Source organism: Neomonachus schauinslandi, chromosome 13 (assembly GCF_002201575.2).
Source record: "Neomonachus schauinslandi chromosome 13, ASM220157v2, whole genome shotgun sequence".
NCBI lineage: Eukaryota > Metazoa > Chordata > Mammalia > Carnivora > Phocidae > Neomonachus > Neomonachus schauinslandi.
In genome coordinates, this window is record NC_058415.1 from 66604245 (window position 1) to 66624777 (window position 20533).

At 44.9% G+C, this 20533-nt stretch overlaps 1 protein-coding gene across 1 annotated transcript in view; it reads right to left on the reverse strand.

Moving 5' to 3' along the window:
- The window catches only part of LOC110581396 (phospholipid-transporting ATPase ABCA1), a 127742-nt gene that overhangs the window by 70380 nt on the left and 36829 nt on the right, over window positions 1–20533 (reverse strand). The window contains 2 exon segments of the mRNA XM_021691219.2: window positions 3422–3598; window positions 5623–5744. Coding sequence (XP_021546894.1) covers window positions 3422–3598; window positions 5623–5744 — 299 coding nt within the window.

Sequence of the window (20533 nt, forward strand, 5' to 3'; positions counted from 1 at the left end):
TCCTAGAGGCTGTTATGTCAATAGTACAAATACTATGAACATAAGTCTTCCTTCATAAATGCATTTAACCTGGAGATAATATTTCCTGTATCGACCTATCCTTATACTCCTCAGAAGCCATCTTTGTGAGGATCTCCGTTGAGTCCAGCTCCCAGAACATACCTGAACCATAATGAATTTAACGTACTGTACCTCTGAAACAAACAATACATTATATGTTTAAAAAAAAAAAAAGAAGAAGAAGAAGATAGTAGGAAGGGAAAAATGAAGGGGGGGGAATCGGAGGGGGAGATGAACCATGAGAGACTATGGACTCTGAGAAACAAACTGAGGGTTTTAGAGGGGAGGTAGTGGGGGGGGGGGGGGGGGGTCAGTCCGGTGATGGGGGGAAAAAAAAAACATAGTTCAATAAATGAATAGGTTTTTAAATTAAAAGGAGAATGCCGAATGGAAGCCACTTTATTAACCCCAGAGAACTTTAAGGATGCAATACCATTCTGAAATCCAGTATTAATTTTCACGTAAGGTATACATAATTGAGGTCTATACATAAATAAGAATCTACAGAGTAAGTAGCCTTGACAGCATCTAGGCAAAGAATAAAATTTTTCGCTGAAATATTCTTCAGGGCTACTTTGCTTGGCATGACTGATTCCTAACTCAGAAGAGAATTTCTATCTTCCCAGCAATTGCTTTCAGCATGAAAATATTTCTATCAATGATTAACTTCTATTTATTGAACACCTGATGTATGCCAGGCCCCCTGTCACACTCTTCATAGGCATGACCAATAATGACAAAGGGTGAAGTATATTATCTGCGTGTAAAAGAAGAAGAAACTGAGGCTGACTCATGCTCAAGTTATCCAAGGTCCCACAGCTGGTAAAACTTCTGATGTAATGACTGAGCCCAGACGCAGCTAACCCCAAGCCCACAGCCCTTCCCCTCTGCCACATTTCCCCCCATGTTGTCAAAACACTGTTGTCCAGGGGTCATCAGGAGACAGAGAATACCCTTGGCTGAAAAACAGAAAAACATTCACGCTAACAAAAAAAAAAAAAAAAAAAAAAAAAGGAGAAATGTTTCAAAACATGTCTTTCCTGAAAACCCACTTCTGGTACAGAAACACACACTGACACCCCAGTTTTTCTGCCCACGACGCTGCACCTGACATCTGGTTGCTGCTCCTGTCGTGGTTCTCAGTGTGATTAACTGCCCATTGCCAACGACGTCGCACGTCACATTCATCTACCACTGAAAATGTTGAAATGTCAACCAAATGGCAGGAGTAACAGGCTGCTTAATGTAAATCAAATATCAATTCCAGTGCTCCAATTAAGGTCTTGTTTAACTCGGTAAATAAAAGTCACGTTTCAAAATGTTTGGAAGTCATTTCATCCCAAAGTCATTTCATCCCCAAAGGTATCCTTCAAAATCACCTTTACACAGAACAATTTTGACCACTCACTGTATTCTAATTTAAGAGCCTCATTTTCTGACTTTATGGAGAGAGAGAGCGCTCAGCAACAGCGAATAGGCAGGAGCAGAACCTGAGATGCTCTCTGTGGCCAAGAAATGTGCAAAAAGCATATGGTAGCCACCTTAATACCCAGCCAAGAACCAACTGATCTACAAGGGACCACCACAACAACAGGACAGACTGCGATGCAGCTGACAGTTTTGAAGGTGCATTTCCACGTACCCTATCATGCTAACCCTCCCACCCATGGAGGGATGATTATTAGGTTGAAACCTAAGCTGCTGACTGTCAGATCATGAAGGCCATACTGTCATTCTACTTGGAGTGGAATCCAGACATTATGTGAGTGGAGGGATTTTCTGGGTTGTGCACACAGTAAGTGTCTAATCATTAAACAGAAATGAAACAATGAATGGGCACCAATATAAATTATTTTGTCTTCTAAAAGCACCCATATTTCCAAAATTTGCATCATTCTAGCTGAAAGGGTGAACATTTTTGTCTTGTAGTGAAATAGAGCAAAATAGCTAAAATGGTACAAGGAAATGGTCTACCATTTCTAATAACCTTTGGCCCTCTATGTCACACAACCCAAAAAATGCCAACAGGCTATATATGTCTACACCAATGAGCTTAGGCAGCCACTTGGACCAGTTTTCTGGAACTGCAAACATCATCCCAATTCAGAAATATATATCTTATTTGAAATTATACTATAGAAATATTAATCAATAGAATCACAGACCACTGAACAAAGCAACTCAGTATTTTTTTTACTGAGTATTTTACTACTTCCGGAATAAAACAAAAACAGATCTTAAGCATTAGGCCTAAGCCCTTTATACTGACTGGTTCACCATCAACCAAAATCCCAAGAACTCACACAGTTTTCCTACTACCTTCATCTCGGGCAGAAGCCTGCACCATCATAGAGTCAAGTAGGATACAGGAACTTCTCGATGGTCACTAGTGTATAAACCGCAGGAGATGTTTCCAAGATCACTTTCTAGGGTGTGATCCAGGCACTGCGTCCAGAAACTGGACCTTCTTAGTACCCCTGGGATAATGAATCTCTCTAGAAAGAAATCATGCTACACAAAGCCCCAGAGAGGATTCTGATTTCTTTTTATTATAATGAGGAATATCTCTTTCCAGGCACATCCTTCTTCCAAGGCTCTTTCCCTGGTTTTAAGAGAACCTACTAACAAATCAGAGTGCTATCTGGTGAGTAGGAGGCCAGATCACCAGATGCTAAATGATGTTGTTGGAGAGGTATGTCACCAGAGCTCCCAGAAAATCCAAAGAAATACACCCGTTCTGGAACTATACCCAACCCTCTGATGACCAAGTTCATCCATATTCTTTAAGAATGAACATAATATACTCTGGGATCGCTTCTCTGAACTATTGATTCCCAGGCTGATCAGACTTTGTCGCAATTCTTTTTCTGTAAATGCAATTTTGTCAAGGATTAATCTAATTATTGTGTGTGCTCCCATCCAGTTCCAAGGTTTTCCCACCATGACGGCTTACAGTGTCTCCTTGCTGAGATGCTTTCAAGAATGGATATCCATCTTCCCAGAAATGATTTTGAGACTTTTTTTTCTAATCTGGGGAACTCCTTCTTCAAATGAACTCTTAATCTCAAATGTGGGCAATATATTAAAAAAAAAAAACATAAAAAACAGGTCTTCTCTGAAACAAGCACAGAGGACATTAGGCTTAGACTCAGAGCTATACCCAACTCATTCTTCCCCCTTTTACCCTTTGGGAAAAAGCCCAAAGGTTTGAAAGAACAGGATACCACTGAATTAAATTACCGCTCCAACTCCCGGCCAGCCCTATGTTTCTACAAAAAACAAAGTTATGTTGTCCAGGGAAAATGTTCACATTCCAAAAGCATAAGTGCTTGAAGCTTCTCCACACGGCAAGCCTACTCACCAGGATCGGCTTCAAGATGTCCATGTTGGAACGAAGCACTTGCTCAGCGGCATCCAGTTTCTCCCTTGGCAAGCTGCAAAGCGTGGAAACTTCTAGTTCACCAAGTTGAATCACCTCCTGTAATTTGGATCCACTGCACAGATTGGTCAAATGTAAGTGGTAGCCTTGCAAAAATACCTGGAAGCATTTCATGCAAAGAGAGACAAGCAAAACCAGGTTACAAAGATGCAAAGTTGGGTCAGTACAGCTTTGAAGAATGGACACCGTCGCAATAGTCCAATGCATCAGATCTCTTTACCGACCTTCAGAACATAACAAGGCACAGTCTAACAGGAAACTTAAAGTCTGAATGTTGTCTTTGACTCCTCATCTCCCACACTCTTGTCCTTGTGAAGGGAAATCCTGAGTCCAACGCTTTTTCTCAAAAGTGGGACACGATTCAGGAAATAGGAATTGAAAGTCTAAACTTCTGAAACCATTTTTATTATTTTATTTTATTAGAGAAAAACATTCTCATTATTTTGGAACTTACGTTAAACTGGGGTTGGGCTGAATTATGAAAAAAAAAAGCATTTATACTATTTACTTACAGGTATAGATATTTCATGGATGCAGAAAACTACGTTGAAGCAATTTCAGAATCTGGAACTCTTCATTTTATTTGCCCCCAAGCAGAGTACCAGAAAGCCAAGCCTCTTATGAAAAGGCCTCTTTGAAGGCCAATTCTAAGTCATTCTTATGCACTCATTATAGCAAACCTATAGAGAGCCTTTCCTTGGCCATATTTTGTATACTTAATTAACTTTCCTGGGCCTCAATAAACTGTACTTCTTCATAGATGGTCCTTACTATCCATGAGACAGCAAATTCAGTAAGAGGGGCTTGCTTTTCTTGCTCATTTTGTGGGATAATGCTGAAACATTACTGACAGTAAATATTTGTGGAATGAATGAATGATGCAGATTCTGTATTATCCCACTATTACCTCTCCCTGCTAGTTAAATTAGTGCAGCTTGACCTGCCTGTAGTACAACCTAGCGTGAGTGATGGACCGAAAGCTCTCCAGGCCTATGGAGCTTTCTAACATTGCAGAGCCCTCAGCCTGCCATGGTTTCCATGAAGTTCTCACCTACCAGACATGCAAGTGCCCTTCCGTCTTACCCCTTTCTCCAAGTAGTCCTTGCTGTCAGCCTACCTTCGGTATCTGGGTTTGAGAGCACTGGTTACAGAGAGACCCTAATACCATGCAAGGACCACCTCCACACTCAGGATGCCCCTTATTTTAAACTGATCTGATGCGACAGATATGAAATTGGCAGGGGGGAATGGAAATTGTGCTAAATGCAACTGTTTTCATAAGCCTGCTGCCTTTGGCCCATCTCCCAATCATACAACTGGTAAACACAAGGCATATTTTCCTAGTTTCATAAGGACAAACGGTAAGCACATTTTTCTAATTTTAAAAATTCTACATCATGTAAAGCAAAGATCTTACTTTCGGGCATAAACTTTTCCACTACTTCTGCTTATTGTAAAGATAAGCTAGTGTGTAGATGTGAGACAGGGTAAAGAAGCAGAGCCCCTTTCTGCCAAAGAATAAACTTGGGAAGCTTCCCTGAAAATCGATAACCATACAACCCGGGTCTGTTGCTCACTGCACAGGAGCTCTAGGAGATCTAATTATGCCAAAGGAAGTTTTCTAAGAATCTAAGATTAAAATTCTATATAAACACTAATATTACTTCCTGGTTTTCTCCTTATTTTTCTTATCCATCTTTAAAGGAAGCATTAAGTTTTAAAATCTCCTGTCTTAGATTTTATAGACAGCTGCTCTGTTCAATAATCCTCAACTCTGGCTATGGTCTCAGAACTGTGAACATTTTTTAAAAATGTTTAATTCATCTTAAATTCATCCCCCCCGACCCCCTTTTAGGGGGAAGTTATCCACAAATGCCAGCTGACAGGCAGGAAATCAGTTTTATTTCAACCAGCTGGCCCATGTGCCAGGTTGCACATTCCACTCTGGATGGTTTGGCAATGCCAACCTGAGCAGAGAAGTAAAAATGGGTAACGCTGAACTTGAGCTAATAACCTCCTTCAGCACCATTCCAAGATAGGGGTTTATTCATTTCTTTCCAGGCACTCTTAAACAATATAACTGCCATCAGCCCCACCGAGGAAGCTGAACATCCGCAGCTTACCTTGTGGAGACTGACATTGGCTCCCAGCATTTTGTCCACAGTAAGCCTTGGCAGAGAAAGGTTGTAAGTCAGGAATCCAGAGAAGGTTTCATTGTCCACTAGGAAATCCTGAAGCTTCAAGCCTGCAAAGAAATAGTATCTTATTTTCATATAATAAGTTAAAAAAAAAAAAAAAAAGACGATGGGAGGTGGAGAAAAACATCTTAATATTAACGGCCCAGTTTTAAACCAACTGATAACCACAGGCTTCTGGCTGAAGCATACAGAGAAATGATGTTCAGGGAGCTCTGCCTTACAGGAGAGATGAAAAGAATGCTTTCTGAAGATAGAACCAAATTCCGAGTGTGCTCCTAGACTCAAACAGTGTGACACGCTCACACACAGCCTTTCCTTATTTTCGAGGAAAAAGCCAAACCTTTTAAGTGATCTCACCCATCCCATCTGAGATTTGTGAACCTAACCCCACTACTCCTGTCTCCCAAATGCCACCTCAGCTACAAATCGGAGATATTTAAAGCCTTAGTCCCACAGGCCCCGGGAGGCTGATCTCCTCTTGACGCAGAACAGTGGTTCTCAAACTTGAGTGGACAACAGAATCACCTGAAGGCTTGTTAAAACAGATTTCCAGGGGGCACCTGGATGGCTCAGTCCTTAAGCGTCGGCCTTCGGCTCAGGTCATGATCCCAGGGTCCTGGGATCGAGCCCCGCATCGGGCTCCCTGCTCTGCGGGAAGCCAGCTCCTCCCTCTCCCACTCCCCTTGCTTGTGTTCCCTCTCTCGCTGTGTCTCTCTCTGTCAAACAAATAAATTAAAAAAAAAAAAAAACAGATTTCCAGTCTCCACCCCCAAAGTTTCTGATTCAGCCAGCCTGGGACGAGGCCAGAGAATTCACATTTCCAACGAGCTCCCAGGTGATGCAGCTGCTGCTGGTCTGGGCCCCGCACTTGGAGAACCACTTGGGGGAAAGCATTACGCCTATCAAAGCACTCTCACAGATGTGATCTCATTCTAATTCCAACCCTGGAACACATGAGACAGAGCTCCAAAACCCAGGTCTGCTAGACTGTAAGAAAACAAAAGCGATATTTAAAAATCAACCCTACTAAATGACTGGATTGCTGCAGGGTTTCATAAAGAATCCCTTTAATAATAAAGCCTCTAGGTACATTCCAGTGTAGTGAAGCAGAAAAAGCACTGACCAGAAATCCAGAATTTTAGTCCCCGGAGTTGGATGCTGTGCCTGGTGGTATCATTTGGGCATTTCATATCATCTTTCTGAACCTCAGCTTCTTTATCTCCAAAATGAGAGATTTCTTACCAGATGTTGGGTGGGGGCCCCCGACTCTGAAATGCTACCGTTTTCCCTGTCCTATTTCATTTGACCGTCCACTGCTCCTTCTGCCCCACCCTCTTAATAACCCAACTTCTTTCAATAAAGAGAAAACCAGCTCACCATGACCACGTGCCTAGGCAACGCTCATTCGCCGACTGCAGCCCACAGGCCCAGGCACTAACAGACCTCTAGGGGGCAAACCTTGCAAACCCAATCATTTAACTGATGCGAAAAAGAAGTTTGATCTGAAACGGGGCTAGTGTGAGGCTTAGAAGAGGACAGGAGTTAATCCTGGGAGCGAAGGGGGCTCATGTGCAGAGATAAAGCAGAAGGAAGTCAGAAACACCCAACCAGACTCTCATCTTTGCTGCCCGATCCAGGTATGTTCTTAAGCAAACTTGAATAATTTAGAGCTATAGAAAGGATAAATCAAACATGATTCACATCTCTAGAGAAATGACTGTCTGGTTACACCTGACATGCTAACACCTGGTTACTCCTCATGACACCTTCTAGAAGCTGTTCCTTGCCCAGTTAGGTGTCCCTCCTCAGAAGAGGTCCTCCTGCAGACGAACGCCAGCCTGGTGCTCCCCATCATACAGGACACTATACTCTTACTGCAGGGCTCACTCCTATAGTTGCCAAACCTCCGAGCACCTAAGATTCACTTAGGGAGCACACTAAAATGCAGTTTCTTGGGCCCAATTCCCAGAGATTCTGAAATAGCGGATCAAGAGTGGGGCTTAAGAATCAAAAGGAATGAGATCTTGCCATTTGCAACGACGTGGATGGAACTGGAGGGTATTATGTTGAGTGAAATAAGTCAAACAGAGAAAGACATGTATCATATGATCTCACTGATATGAGGAATTCTTAATTGCAGGAAACAAACTGAGGGTTGCTGGAGTGGGGGGTGGGGTGGGAGGGATGGGGTGACTGGGTGATAGACACTGGGGAGGGTATGTGCTCTGGTAAGCACTCTGAATTGTGCAAGACTGTTGAATCTCAGATCTGTACCTCTGAAACAAATAATGCAAATATATGTTAAGGAAAAAAAAAAGAAGAAGGTAGCAGGAGGGGAAGAATGAAGGGGGGGAAATCGGAGGGGTAGATGAACCATGAGAGACGATGGACTCTGAGAAACAAACAGGGTTCTAGAGGGGAGGGGGGTGGGAGGATGGGTTAGCCTGGTGGTGGGTATTGAGGAGGGCACATTCTGCATGGAGCACTGGGTGTTATGCACAAACAATGAATCATGGAACACTTCATCTAAAACTAATGATGTAATGTATGGGGATTAACATAAGAATAAAAAAAATTAAAAAAAAATAAATGGCAAAAAAAAAAAAAAAGAGTGGGGCTTAAGAATCTACATTTTAATAAGCATTCCTTGTGCTCCCAATGCAAGGACCATACTTTAAGGAATGTTTTTTTATTTGCATATTCTCCCCACTAGACTACGCCCCTAGGATACAGAATATGTGTGTGGCGGGTTTTTTGAGCAAGATCTACCCCCAACCTGGGGCTTGAACTCACAACCCCGAGATCAAGAGCCACCTGCTCTACCAACTGAGCCAGCCAGGTGCCCCCAGGATATGTGTTTTATCACTGTATCCCTGTGCCCAGATCAAAGCCTTGCAAAGAATTACTGGTCATTACAAAGAATGATGGCTAGATCATAAATACTAGGAGGTGAGATTAGGGCTGGGAAGATTTGCGAAGTATCTCAGCACTATCACAGATTTTCTTTCAGTTGAGTAGGTCCAAGAAGGGCCCAGAGATATCAGGACAACTCCCGGGCTACACCCCAGGAGCAAACAGGATCCCTATATTATATTCCCAGGGACACAAAGTAACATCCAGGTGTTTACCCCAACCGTAGCTTCCAAGAAGGAAGGTAGGAAAGCTAGTGGCTTCAATCAAAGCCTGACACTGACCATTGTGGAACAATGGGAAAACCACCACAATGGGGGTGAGAGAAGCTGGGCTCTGTATCCATTCATCCGCCAGGACATTTCACCCAAGCTGTATCTCCACTGCCTTGCTTTGTAAAATAAGGGGTAAAATAAAGACGTCTCTGAGCCCCAGATCGAACAGGATACACACATGAGTTGACCCTCCTTGACCATATGGACCACAAATTCCTCCCAAGTGTGAAAAGCCAGAGCTGAATGTGGACACTGTGCTAGGGAACTTCACAACAGCCTCTTCACACCAGAGCACGACTGCTGAAGTGTGGGGGGCTGACCCAGGCTGCACTTGCAGTGGGTCGAGGTCATGAGCAACACTCTTGAGACCAGCCAGTAGGCTCGGTGTGTTTATAAGACTCTTCTGTTATGTCAACAGGCTCTGAGGATGAGAACAGCTGGATGTGATCAAACTCAAACCGCCTATCAGTAAGTCCCCTGGAAGAGACAGAAGAACCAAGAGGCCGATTCAATAGTCAACAACCCTGGGCAGTGCACGTGCGCAGGGTGGAGAGGTCGCTGGGTGGGGGAGCAGCAGGGCGGGCCAAAGATCCCCGGCTACAAAGAAGCCCATTCTGGTCACATGCGTACCACACATGTGGACCTAGGTTCCCACACCACCACCCCCGCCAACCGCTAGAGCCCGCACGGACAGAGAAAGGCAATGTGGGGCAATGCACCGCTTCTCAACCTTGGCTAGGATGACACTCGAATAGGTAGTGTTACAACAACCCCAATGCCCAGGCTACAACCCCCAGCATCGAATCAGAACTTTCGGAGCTGACACCCAGGTGTCAGAATTTTATACAACGCCCCAGGCGACCATAGCTGAGTTTGAGAAACAGTGGAGTGGTACAAAAATCAGGGATGTGGGGCCAGAAAAACCTAACTCTGATGTCAGACTGCTGTTTATTGACTGCAGCTTTGAGAAACGCACTTTGCCTTCCTGAGACCAACTTTTCTCACCTAAGAGGCAAGGATAACAATATCCCCACCTGCGTGAATAGTGAACAACTGGCTCATGGTAAATGCTCCATAAATGGTAATAATTTTGTGATTATCGAGAAGGGTTTCTTTCACTTAACTTTACCAATGTACCGAAATGAAGTGTAATGAGAAGGTAAGGACACAGTTCTTGCCCTCAAGGAACTTTCGAGGCTGATAAGGGAGATGAAGAAACGTCAAGAAAGCAGGAGGAGGAATGAGGAATGAGGTCATGCAAGTGACCAAGATGAGGCTTGTCTGTAAGTGCTTGGGGGGAGGGAGGAGAGTCAGGCTGAAGCCAAATTCTGGAAAAGGACAGACGGCCAGAATTCTCTTGAGGCTGTGGCTGGGGGCATCTCTCATCGTGGCAGGGCCAGGACACCCTGTAGTTGTAGTGCTGTATACATACTAGGTGCCCGTAAGTGTTTTTCAATGAATAAATAAATCAACAAACAGATAAACATAGAGAAGATTCTTCAAAACCTAAGATCTGGGGAGTAGACTGGGAGAGGGAGGAGAAAGGAGTATAGTGGGGGCCAGAGTGGGGTGGCTCGGTACCTCTGGTCTCTGTTTTCTCCATTATGTAGCTGGCAGGAAAATGAGTGGAGAAGCCAAGAATATGGAGAAGGTCAGATGTCTGAAACGGCCCTTCTTCCCTTTGGCCTAGCTAATTCCTACCCTTTTTTTTTTAATGACTTGGCCCATGAGTCATCTCCTCCAGGAAGCCTGCCTGGACTTTCCCACCCTCAAGATGGGTTAGGTGGCTGTCCTTGTGCTCTAATAACTTCCTCTGTTTCCCTCAAGCAGCACACGGATGGAGCTACAGTTGTCTGGGCACACATCTTTTTGCCAGAAGAAGAGACGTGCCTTGAGGGGCGTCTGGGGGGCTCAGTTGGTTAAGCATCTGACTCTCGGTTTCAGCTCAGGTCATTATCTCAGGGTCGTGAGATGGAGCCCCGTTTCGGGCTCCGTGCTCAGCATGGAGTCTGCTTGAGATCTCCCTCTCCCTCTGCTTCCCCTGCTCACATTCTAAAATCTTAAAAAAAAAAAAAAGTGCCAGGACTTTGCCATTTCAAAGCACAGCACTGCCTGCCACAGAGGAAGCACCAGAAGATCCGAATTCAAGTCCTGGCTTTACTCTTAGTGCGAAGTGTGGAGCCAGGAACCTTGCTTTTCCCCTTTTCTTAATCTCTCTGGGCTTTGGTTTCCTTGGACGTAAAATGGAGCTAATACCGTTCACAAGTTGTTGTGAAAACCAAGATCAAGACTGGGAAAGTACTCTTTCAGAAGGAAAGAGCTGATGGGCCTCGACAGTTTACACAGGTAACTGACAGGGTGTACATGCTTATCACAGAGCTGGACTGGTCGTGAAATTCAATGTGAGTCCCCACTGCCCACGGAGAAGACTCAGACTCACTATCCAGCAAAAGGCCAAGCGAGCGTTCCTGCTGCAATCTCTCCAATATGGACCAAAATACTCCACCCACGAACTCAGCCTCCTCGGTTGCACCTGGAGGAGCAAATGGTGGCCTCTCCATTTCCCAAATGCTTTGCTTTGGATGTAGAAAGGTAGGGCAAAGGGAAGAAGAAAAAAAACAAAAGCCAAAAAAAAACCCAATTCAGGATCTTGGAGTCTAAAGAACAAAACAAGTGAAACATGTGTCTGTGGGCTGAGGAAGAACAGGGCAGATTCCTCAGTCTCTTGCCAATCCTCTGGGCCAGGCCTCACTGACCAAGCTAAGGAAAGACTTCCACAGTGGCCACAGGAGAGGCCCCGCACCAGGCAAGATGCTTTCTCGGCCACTTAACGTGGCTTCCGACCTCTCCCGCCCAGCAGAGGACGAGGAAGGAGGGGGAGGGCCAGCAGGGAGGAGAGGGAGGGCCAGCGGGGAGGAGGGAGGGCCAGCAGGAAGGCGGAGGAGGGAAGCCCTCCACAGAGCCGGCGGGGTTACTCTCGGTCAGTACCCTCCAGTCCCCAGCTCAAGTTTCAAGATCCCTGTAGTCGCTTTTGTTCAACATGAAAAGGAACCACAGCAATCAGCTGCTTGAGAAGTGGGTGGAGAAGGCAAAGGAGAAAAAAAAAGACTAGTAGAAAGCGAGCACGTCCATCCAAGGCCCAGGCAGTCTTCTAAAAAGGACCCCAAGAGGGTCTCCCAGCCCTCACCCTGTCAAATGGGCAATGGTCTGGAGGGGACCAGGCTGGATTCTAACTCCTGGCTTTACTCAGCTGAAGCTTGTCCAGCCGTAAAAACAAAACCTTAAAACATTTCTCTGCTACGGAAGGGCTGGTAACACACACACTCAGGTGTTTTTTGTTGTTAAGGTTTTTCTTTTTTTCCTGATGTTAGGGCTCTACTTTCTTCTGCAAGAATAGCTTGGATTTCTTTACTACAGTGAAGGCTTGCTGAGGGGATACGTAGGCATAACCAGTATAAGGTTCTGGAGTCTGGCTACCCTGGTTCAAACCTCAGTTCCAGAATTTTCCAGTCATGTGGCCTTGGAGAGATCACTACGCTCTCCGAGCCTCCAGTTTTCTAGAAATGGAGGTTTACCTTTACTAGGAGTCTGGGTTATTTTAAACAAGTTCAAAACAAATGTTGATAAACTCATAGATGACAATTATGTATAGTGGTCCCAAGAGAAACCAGAATATTTAGGGTTATGCTCCCTGAACCCTTTGTGGCAAGTACCAGGGAAGCCAGAGTCTTCTCCTGAGACCAATGGAAATACTCTAAGCTTATGAAACACATAGGGTTAGCTTGCATTAATTCAATAAACTACAGAATGGCTACTGAACCCAAAACACTAGTACTGTGGTTCGAAGGAACAATATTTCTCCGTGCTCCTTGAAGGTAGGAGCCTGTAACAAACGAGATGCTATCTGAAGACATGATCCCTGTCCTTGCCAAGGGGAGATGGAGAGGGATGAGGTGGGCAGACCTGTGAGCCTCCAGCCCTGTCTGCAACTCCACAATCAGTCATCGTTAAAATCAGGGGGTGGAGAGTGACACCTACTTTCTACTTCACCTAGACATCTACAGTGGCAGACCCATGTCTTACTGAGAAGTGGGCAAGGTGTGCTGTTGGTTGCTGCTGGAATGAGGACTGATGTCAGCTGATAAGAACCTGAATGGCAACCAGGTCCCCAAAGAATGAGTGGAGACAGTGGCCCCAGGGGGAAAGGGTGATGGGTTCACACTGGCCAGGAGCACTCCTGATGCAGTCAGGGTGACAGGCAGTCCGGCTGGCTCTGGAAGCCCAGCAGGAAATGAAGGTAACAAGAGATGAAAGGTAATGGAGGTCACGTTGGCCCACATGAATTCTGGACCTGAAGAGAAAGAGAGGAAGAGATTAGGAGCCAGCAGTAGACAAAGCAAGGAAAGAGCTGAAAGCACTGTTCATGGAGAATGCTTTGTGAAGGCCAGGGAGGTGGGAAGGTGCAAGAAGATGCCTGGAAAAGGCAAAGAACAAGGAGAAGGAAAGAGGCCAAAAGTATGAAGAAGCACAGAGTCCAGAACAGGAAAGACTGTATCAAAGAGAAAGGGCAGAGTAAAAAAGAGCTGGGAAGAAAGAAGAGAGTTTGAGGCATCAATCCTCACTGATGAGCGGGTCTCCAACTGAAAACGCAACCAGACACACCTAACACCAGCAGTGTGGGAGCGGAACTAGCCCCAGGACCTCGAGAGCTCTAGGAACACAGGAGAGTGAAGGAAGAGGAGTTTAAGATGAGGTAGGGGCTGAAAAGGGATTCATTCTTTCCAGGGCTGAACTAAAGGAGTAACTGTTAATATATATAATGTATAAATAACTTAGTTTTCCTTTACTTTCAAAACAAAATGTATCAAGATAGGGACAAAGGAGTGATTTGTGGGCAGAGGAAGGTGATTAGCATTTACAGAGCATCAGACTCGTTATATGTACTCTTTTTCTAGAATGCCTAAAACAAGCTTACGAGAAATGTCAGAGTCCCATTTTTCAAATGTGGAAACAGACCCAGAGGGGTTAATACCCTGCTCAAGGTCACAGAGCAAGCAAGTGGTAAATGCGAATTTAATCAGCTCTGGCTAAAAAGCTTTGGCTCTTTCTACTTTATGGGGAATTCAATGCATCATTTCACTCTTTAAAATCACTTTATCACATTTTTGGCATCAAAAGATGGATGATGCCACCCATGCTTCCTGGTATTGGAATAAGGCAACATGGCAGCATGATGTGGTGGAAAAAAGCTAAGCCTCGGGGTCAAACAGACCCAGATTCAATTTACAGCTTTATTCTGTGACCCTAGGCAACAGACATAGTCTGTTTTGAGCTTTTTGAGCCTGTTTCCTCGTCAATAAAATGGAGATAATATCAACCCGCTAATGCCACTGTAAGCCTTCAATGTAACAATATATCAAAATGTAAAATAGCATCATTACTTGCTGCAACTTCATCTGATGTTCAATGAAGTGTCACTCCAAGATTGTCTTTTGTGCCTCAACGCAACAGTGATGAGAGCACAAGAGATGGGAGGCTTTCAGCTAGAAACACACTGGACTCCCAAACTGTTCTTTGCCACCCACGGGGTAAATAAATCTTTGGAAAAGCGAGACACATGAAACACTGTTCTTGAAACAATGTTTTTGACGTTAACAATCCAACTTTTTTAAAGGCAGTCTACCATTGTGGGGTACATGCTGTCCTGTAATTGAGTGTAATTGTGTTTTCTATTCTTTTTTTTTTTTTAAAGGTTTTATTTATTTATTTGACAGAGAGAGACACAGCGAGAGAGAGAGCACAAGCAGGGGGAGTGGGAGAGGGAGAAGCAGGCTTCCTGTGGAGCACGGAGCCCGATGCGGGGCTCGATCCCAGGACCCTGGAATCATGACCTGAGCCGAAGGCAGACGCTTAACGACTGAGCCACCCATGCGCCCTGTGTTTTCTATTCTCGTCTGGGTAAAGTTGACCTTTGATTCAGTTTAGTTCAAGTAATATTTCAACATAGCTGTGCAGCACTGCATCTTCCTGATTACAGCCTAGCTGGGGCCAGACCCCTACCCTGGATGGAAACCAGCGGCCTGGGCTCCAGGACACAGCCTGGCTGTTGACAGGTCTGGGAAAACTTCCTCACGGTAGGTTGAAAAGTTTCAAAATATGAAACTCCAGGCCCTAGATCAGAGCTTTCAACAAGTGCAGGCAGAACGTGAACTGCAATCACGCAAAGATTTCAAGAAATTTCCAGTCTGATGATATAATGATGACATACATGTCATCAGATCTCCCCAAAAGATGACTCACAGGGGGCCCACAAGGACAGAAAACAAAGTTTGGGGCTGCGGCCTCAACTTTGGTGGCTGTCCATAATGGAAAGAAGGGGTTCAGGCAGGGAAGGAGAAATGGTTGTGAGTCATAGGATGTTCTTTCTAGACAGGCCTTGGGGAACGTTCCACCCATGCCTGTTCCCCAATGAAGCTGGGAAGTGAAGGAAGTCTGGTATTTCTCCCAGAAGCCCTCTTGTCTCTTTGCTGATGCCAGCCATCCATACTCCATTATCCAGTGACCTTGGGGAAGTTTCTGGCTACCCTGGGCTGCTCTCTTTAGAATGGAGTAGTAACAGCAGAGTATGAAACACTGAAGTTCCAGCCTTCTTCCTCCCTTTACCAGCTATGCTGCTTTAGGCAAGTTACTTAGCCTCTCTGAACTTCAGCTCCTTCTTGTGCATAAAAAGGAACAAAATCCCCTACCTCACATGGTATGCAGTGAACTGAAGTACAAGCCTGATGCCTCTTACAGGCCAAGCACTGCACTGAATGCTTTACCCGTATTAGCTCATTGGTATCTCCATTTTGAGGAAACTAGAGACAGAGATGTTATGGAATTATCCAAGGTCACATAGGTGAGAAGCAGAAAAGCCAGGATTTGAACCAAGGCTGCCAAGTGTTCTCTTAGCGCTAAATTATACTGCTCAGTGGATGTTTACTGGATGTTTGCTCAACTCCCTGCCACCTTGCCCTGTCACCAACGCCTGCCCTGCCCTCGGGGGATCAGGTCTGCTTGGCTTTCAAAGATCAGAGCAGAATCAAAGGTCCACATGGTGAGTTCGCAGTATTATCAGTAAATCCAACAGTCACAAAGTTAGGACCCTTTTCCCTGAGTAAAATCCAGCATAACCCCGAGGACTTACTTCACGGAAGTCTTACAGAACCACATCAGAAAGGCCAAACCAACCAGATTTGTCCCATGAACATTCAGAAAATGGCAGCTATACCACTGACATACAAAATGTAGCTGAAGGGACGGAGAAGCTCCAGACCCAGGTCAGGATGTGGGGGTGCACGCAGAGCTGCCCTAGATCTCTCCTCCATGCCTGCCGCCTTCCAACCCTCGATCTCCATGATGTGGCATGTCTTCCAAAGTGACATCTCTAGCCCAGTGACAAAATGCCCAAAGTTCTTCCTTGTTCTTTCCTAGAAAAGTTCTCATAAGCTTCAGAGGGCTCTATATCCCGGACTGAAGGCATTTCGGAAGCCCCTGGACCAGGTGCGGTGGGGGGCCAGTTGTAACCCTAGTCCTCACTGGGAGGTGCTGGGATAGGTCCTCCAGGCCACAGCAAAGAGCCACGTAGCCCACGCACTACCCAACTTCAGGGAGCATAATTCTCAGGGGGAGTGCCATTCACGTGGATGGTTGGGTACATGGCATCTACAGATATGTGTAACTTGCCAGTCCTACTTATATAGCTTGAAAGCCATCTCTCAACTGTCCCACCTACCTGGCCTGGCCTGATTCAGCAGGTCCAGAAGATGATCTTCTGAAGTCCCACAGAACACCCACTCAGCTTCCATTAAAAAGGATTAGGGTGGCTGTAATTTGGGACAGGGCCTGACACCTGGAGAGCTAAGATCTTGGCTAAGGATGGAAGTTGCTGAGTCCCTTACATGGGGGAGACTGGGGATCTGGCATCCAGCCACACCAAAGAACGACCCCGTAATCCTATCCACTGGGCCAGGTCAGAGCTGATAAAGACACAGAACTTCCACAGCACCTCCACAAGCATAGGAATTGTCCCAGAGCAGCATAAGCAATGGTGTGGCTGAGGGAGCAGCCATGGGGTACAGCAGTGGACAAGAGCCTAACTAACTATGAAAATGAGGGATAGTCGGGGAGTTGGGAACTTCTTATAGGGGATTTGAGGATGGCCCACCCAGGAAGGCAAGAAGCCTCAGCCCCACGATGTGCATTTCCCAACTTCTAGCCAAGCAGGAAGTGCTGACCGCGCTTGGCATAAACTCAAGAGGAGCCTGGGCCCCATGGTGCCATTTAGAGATGAGAGTCTGTAGTGGAAACTCCAGGATTTGGGGAAGGAATGAGGCATTGGGGTAAAGTGGATGTTTGAGCAGAGATGTTCAGCAGGAAGCCGGCTAAAGAGCCTGGTGGGTAGCACTAACCGATATGTTTAAATAGCTGAAAAGGAAACAAGTAGAAAAGACAAAGCAGAAAGCAAAGGGACATCTTCTCTAGCTCAGTCCTGATCTGAGTGACACAGGCCCACTGGGGAGGCCTTGGCTCTGGCCAGTCGGCTAGTCACCCCATCTGAACCTGCTGGATTCACCAGAGAGGGGCAGGTGGGCTGGTGTGGTGGCAGAGCCTGGGGGGAAGGGTCAAGAGGGAGGCTAAGGAAGATGGCACTTCTTCCTGTCTCCCCAGGGCCTCTGGCAAGAGCAGTTGCAGGTCTGTGAGGCCTGAGGCCGACACAATTTGGGAGTCTCTCTTTATGAAAAAGAATATTTTTTTAAAAATATTTTTTAAAAATCCTGCTTTTGACACTTTCTGATAGCTAAGATCTCTACCAGGGCCTTCAAAGGGGCCGAGGATAGTGAACCTTCTTTAGCTTCTCAGTAAATCTACTTCTGGCCTCCAGGTTCATGGCAGCACCTGTAACGTTCTGGAAGGTGAACCTTGTGGAAGAAAGCAAGCCGAGACTATATGAAGAACTTCTGTCATTATTATTTAGCCTGGTTGATTTGGGTTCACACGAGGGAAATTACATGTGCTGGGATTTTATACCTTTCAAAGCACTTTCACTTGACCCTTAAAATATTCTATGAGGGAGAAAGGGCAGGTATTTTCTCTCATTTTTATTCCACAAAGATCCCCCGATTGCTTACCATGTGCCTGCTAATGCTTGGGGGAGAGCCGTGAACAAGGCCCCGTCCTGCCTTGGAGAACTACAGTCTGGGGGATAGCCCACATCACTGGTTAGTCCCAGGTGACCCCCCCCCCTTCCAAGTACTGACCAAGTTTCCAAGATTAAACATTTTCAGGTCGTTTTGCCAAAGTCCCAATTTCAAGGCAAGGAAAGTCAAGGCCCAGAGAGGTTGAACAAATTGGTAAAACCAAACAGTCAGCCAGGAACAGAAGGGGAGATGAGCCAACTCAGATTTATTATGTGTCAACTATGTGCTGTGTCCCCACTATTAGCCATCCCCACAGATGTCATCTGAGCTAATGTTCAATGACCCTTGGGTAATCTCTACTTTCTAGGTAAACTGAGGGTCAGAGATAATCTAAACATGCTCAAGGTTCACAGATAATGAGGGGTAGAGCCTGAATTTGTTCCCAAAACAAACCTTAACACAAAGCCCCAAATTCTTTCTCTTATACCAGCATATTCCAATTTTCCATCATTAACAAACTGCTCTCACAAGTTTTACCATATGGACAGAAAACAAAAGTGTATTCTGTAACTTCACGTTTTCTATTTAACATCCTCCTAAGCAATACCACCCATGAAGTTGCAATTTGATAGGAGTTAAAATTAAAAGTTGTAGTCTGTATACTGCTTGAAATAATCTCAGATACTACATCAAACTCACTCAGAGAAACGCTCATCCTTCCAGTCTGCATCTCAGAGACAGAATCTAAACCTGTCACTCTTTCTACAGTTCCTGAGAATTTGTGCAATTTTTGTATTTCTGCTGTGTTGCAGTCACAATGGGGACTTATGAAGAAGGAATGCTCCTCACATGGACTCCCAAACATTAATTTAACCTCTGCTCAACCTATGTGGTTATAGATTTTGGAAGAAAATAATAAAATGTCCAAAGAGTTCCAGTGATGAGAAAATAGGGCAAGGCCCCTCTGTAAGGCTTCCTACGTGGGTTTCTCATTAGGATGGTTTCCAGAATAATTAGACTTGTCTGTGATTTAATTCTTAAAACTAGAGGCCTTCTCAGTTGAAGGATTCCTAGAACAGCATAAGACAGCACTGTAGAAAGAGAATTTCATGAAGCAACATTTAGCTGTCCTCCATTCCTAGAATAACCTTCTGGTGGCGGTGCAAACTTGGAAAAGTCCCTCCCCCTTCTGGATCAGGTTATTTTCTAGAATAGAAGTTCCATATGAACCGGGGACATTTTGTTTTGTACACCTTTGTGTCCCAGCACCTAGAACACTTGTTGGCACGTATTAAGTTCAATAAATATTGGCTGAATGACTGAATGAGTCAACCCATTTATCTATAAATGAACTAAAAGACCTCTAAGGTCTCATCCAATAAATAGAAATAAAATGATGCTCCAGTCCAGGAAGCCATGGGATTAGAAGATAGTATCTGAGTACAGACCCCCCATATCCACAAATTATCTGTGGATAGTCTAATGAATCTAAGCTGAAGGAAATAACAAGTCTTTCAACTAGATCACAGGCCAGGGGCCCAGCACTGATGACACCATAGGCTGGTGAATCTGTAAGAGCCTGAGTAGTAGTAGTCCAAAGGGGTTATTAGTCTCCAGTGGACTGATGGAAACCTCCAGCCTTAGGCCACAGTCATTAATGACTTGGATGAGAACAAAGAGAGCTAGTTATCAAATTCCTATGTGACAGGAAACAGTAATAAGCAGCAAATATACACATGGCAAAATCAGAATCTAAAATGGTTTGGGTAGGACAAAATGACATAGGGAGTTTAAAAGTGTAAAACAGAAAGGAAATAGATGTTTTCCCTTTTGGCCAACAGCATGATTAAGAAATGGAGAACAAGTAACTTGCAATACTGTGTATTTAAAAGACTGCAATATTGGTTGACTGCATGCAGAGTAGAAGTCAACAGTGTGACGTGGATGCCAAAAAGTCCAATGCAATCTCATATTGCATTAACAGAAATAGAGTGCTCACAACACGGGAGACAAAAATCCCCTTCTACTCCATGCTGGAATACCGTTGCAATTTCTGATAAACTTCAAGGAAGACAGTATGGTGATTAACGTAACGTAATTAAAAAAAAAAAAAAAAAACTTCAAGGAAGACATAAACACACTGAAACACAACCAGAGGAAAGGCAGAAATCAGGGAGGAAAAAATATTCCAGAAGAGGAATGGAGGACATTTAGCCTAGAAAAATCAAAGACTTTAGGAAGAAAGGGGGAAAAAAAAACACAAGAGCTGTCTTTAAATATTTCAAGGGAAATCGAATTAGCCTCATCGACTGGAAGGTATAGCAGGGTAGTGAGTATGTTCTGCTAATTAGAGCTATTACTCCCCAAAATGGGCTGCCATGTGAGAGGTAGGTCTCATCATAGGAAGTGGGTGTGTAGTAGAGAAGGTTGATGCGGGCAAGGATCCTTCCAATCCTGACAGTGATGGTGTAA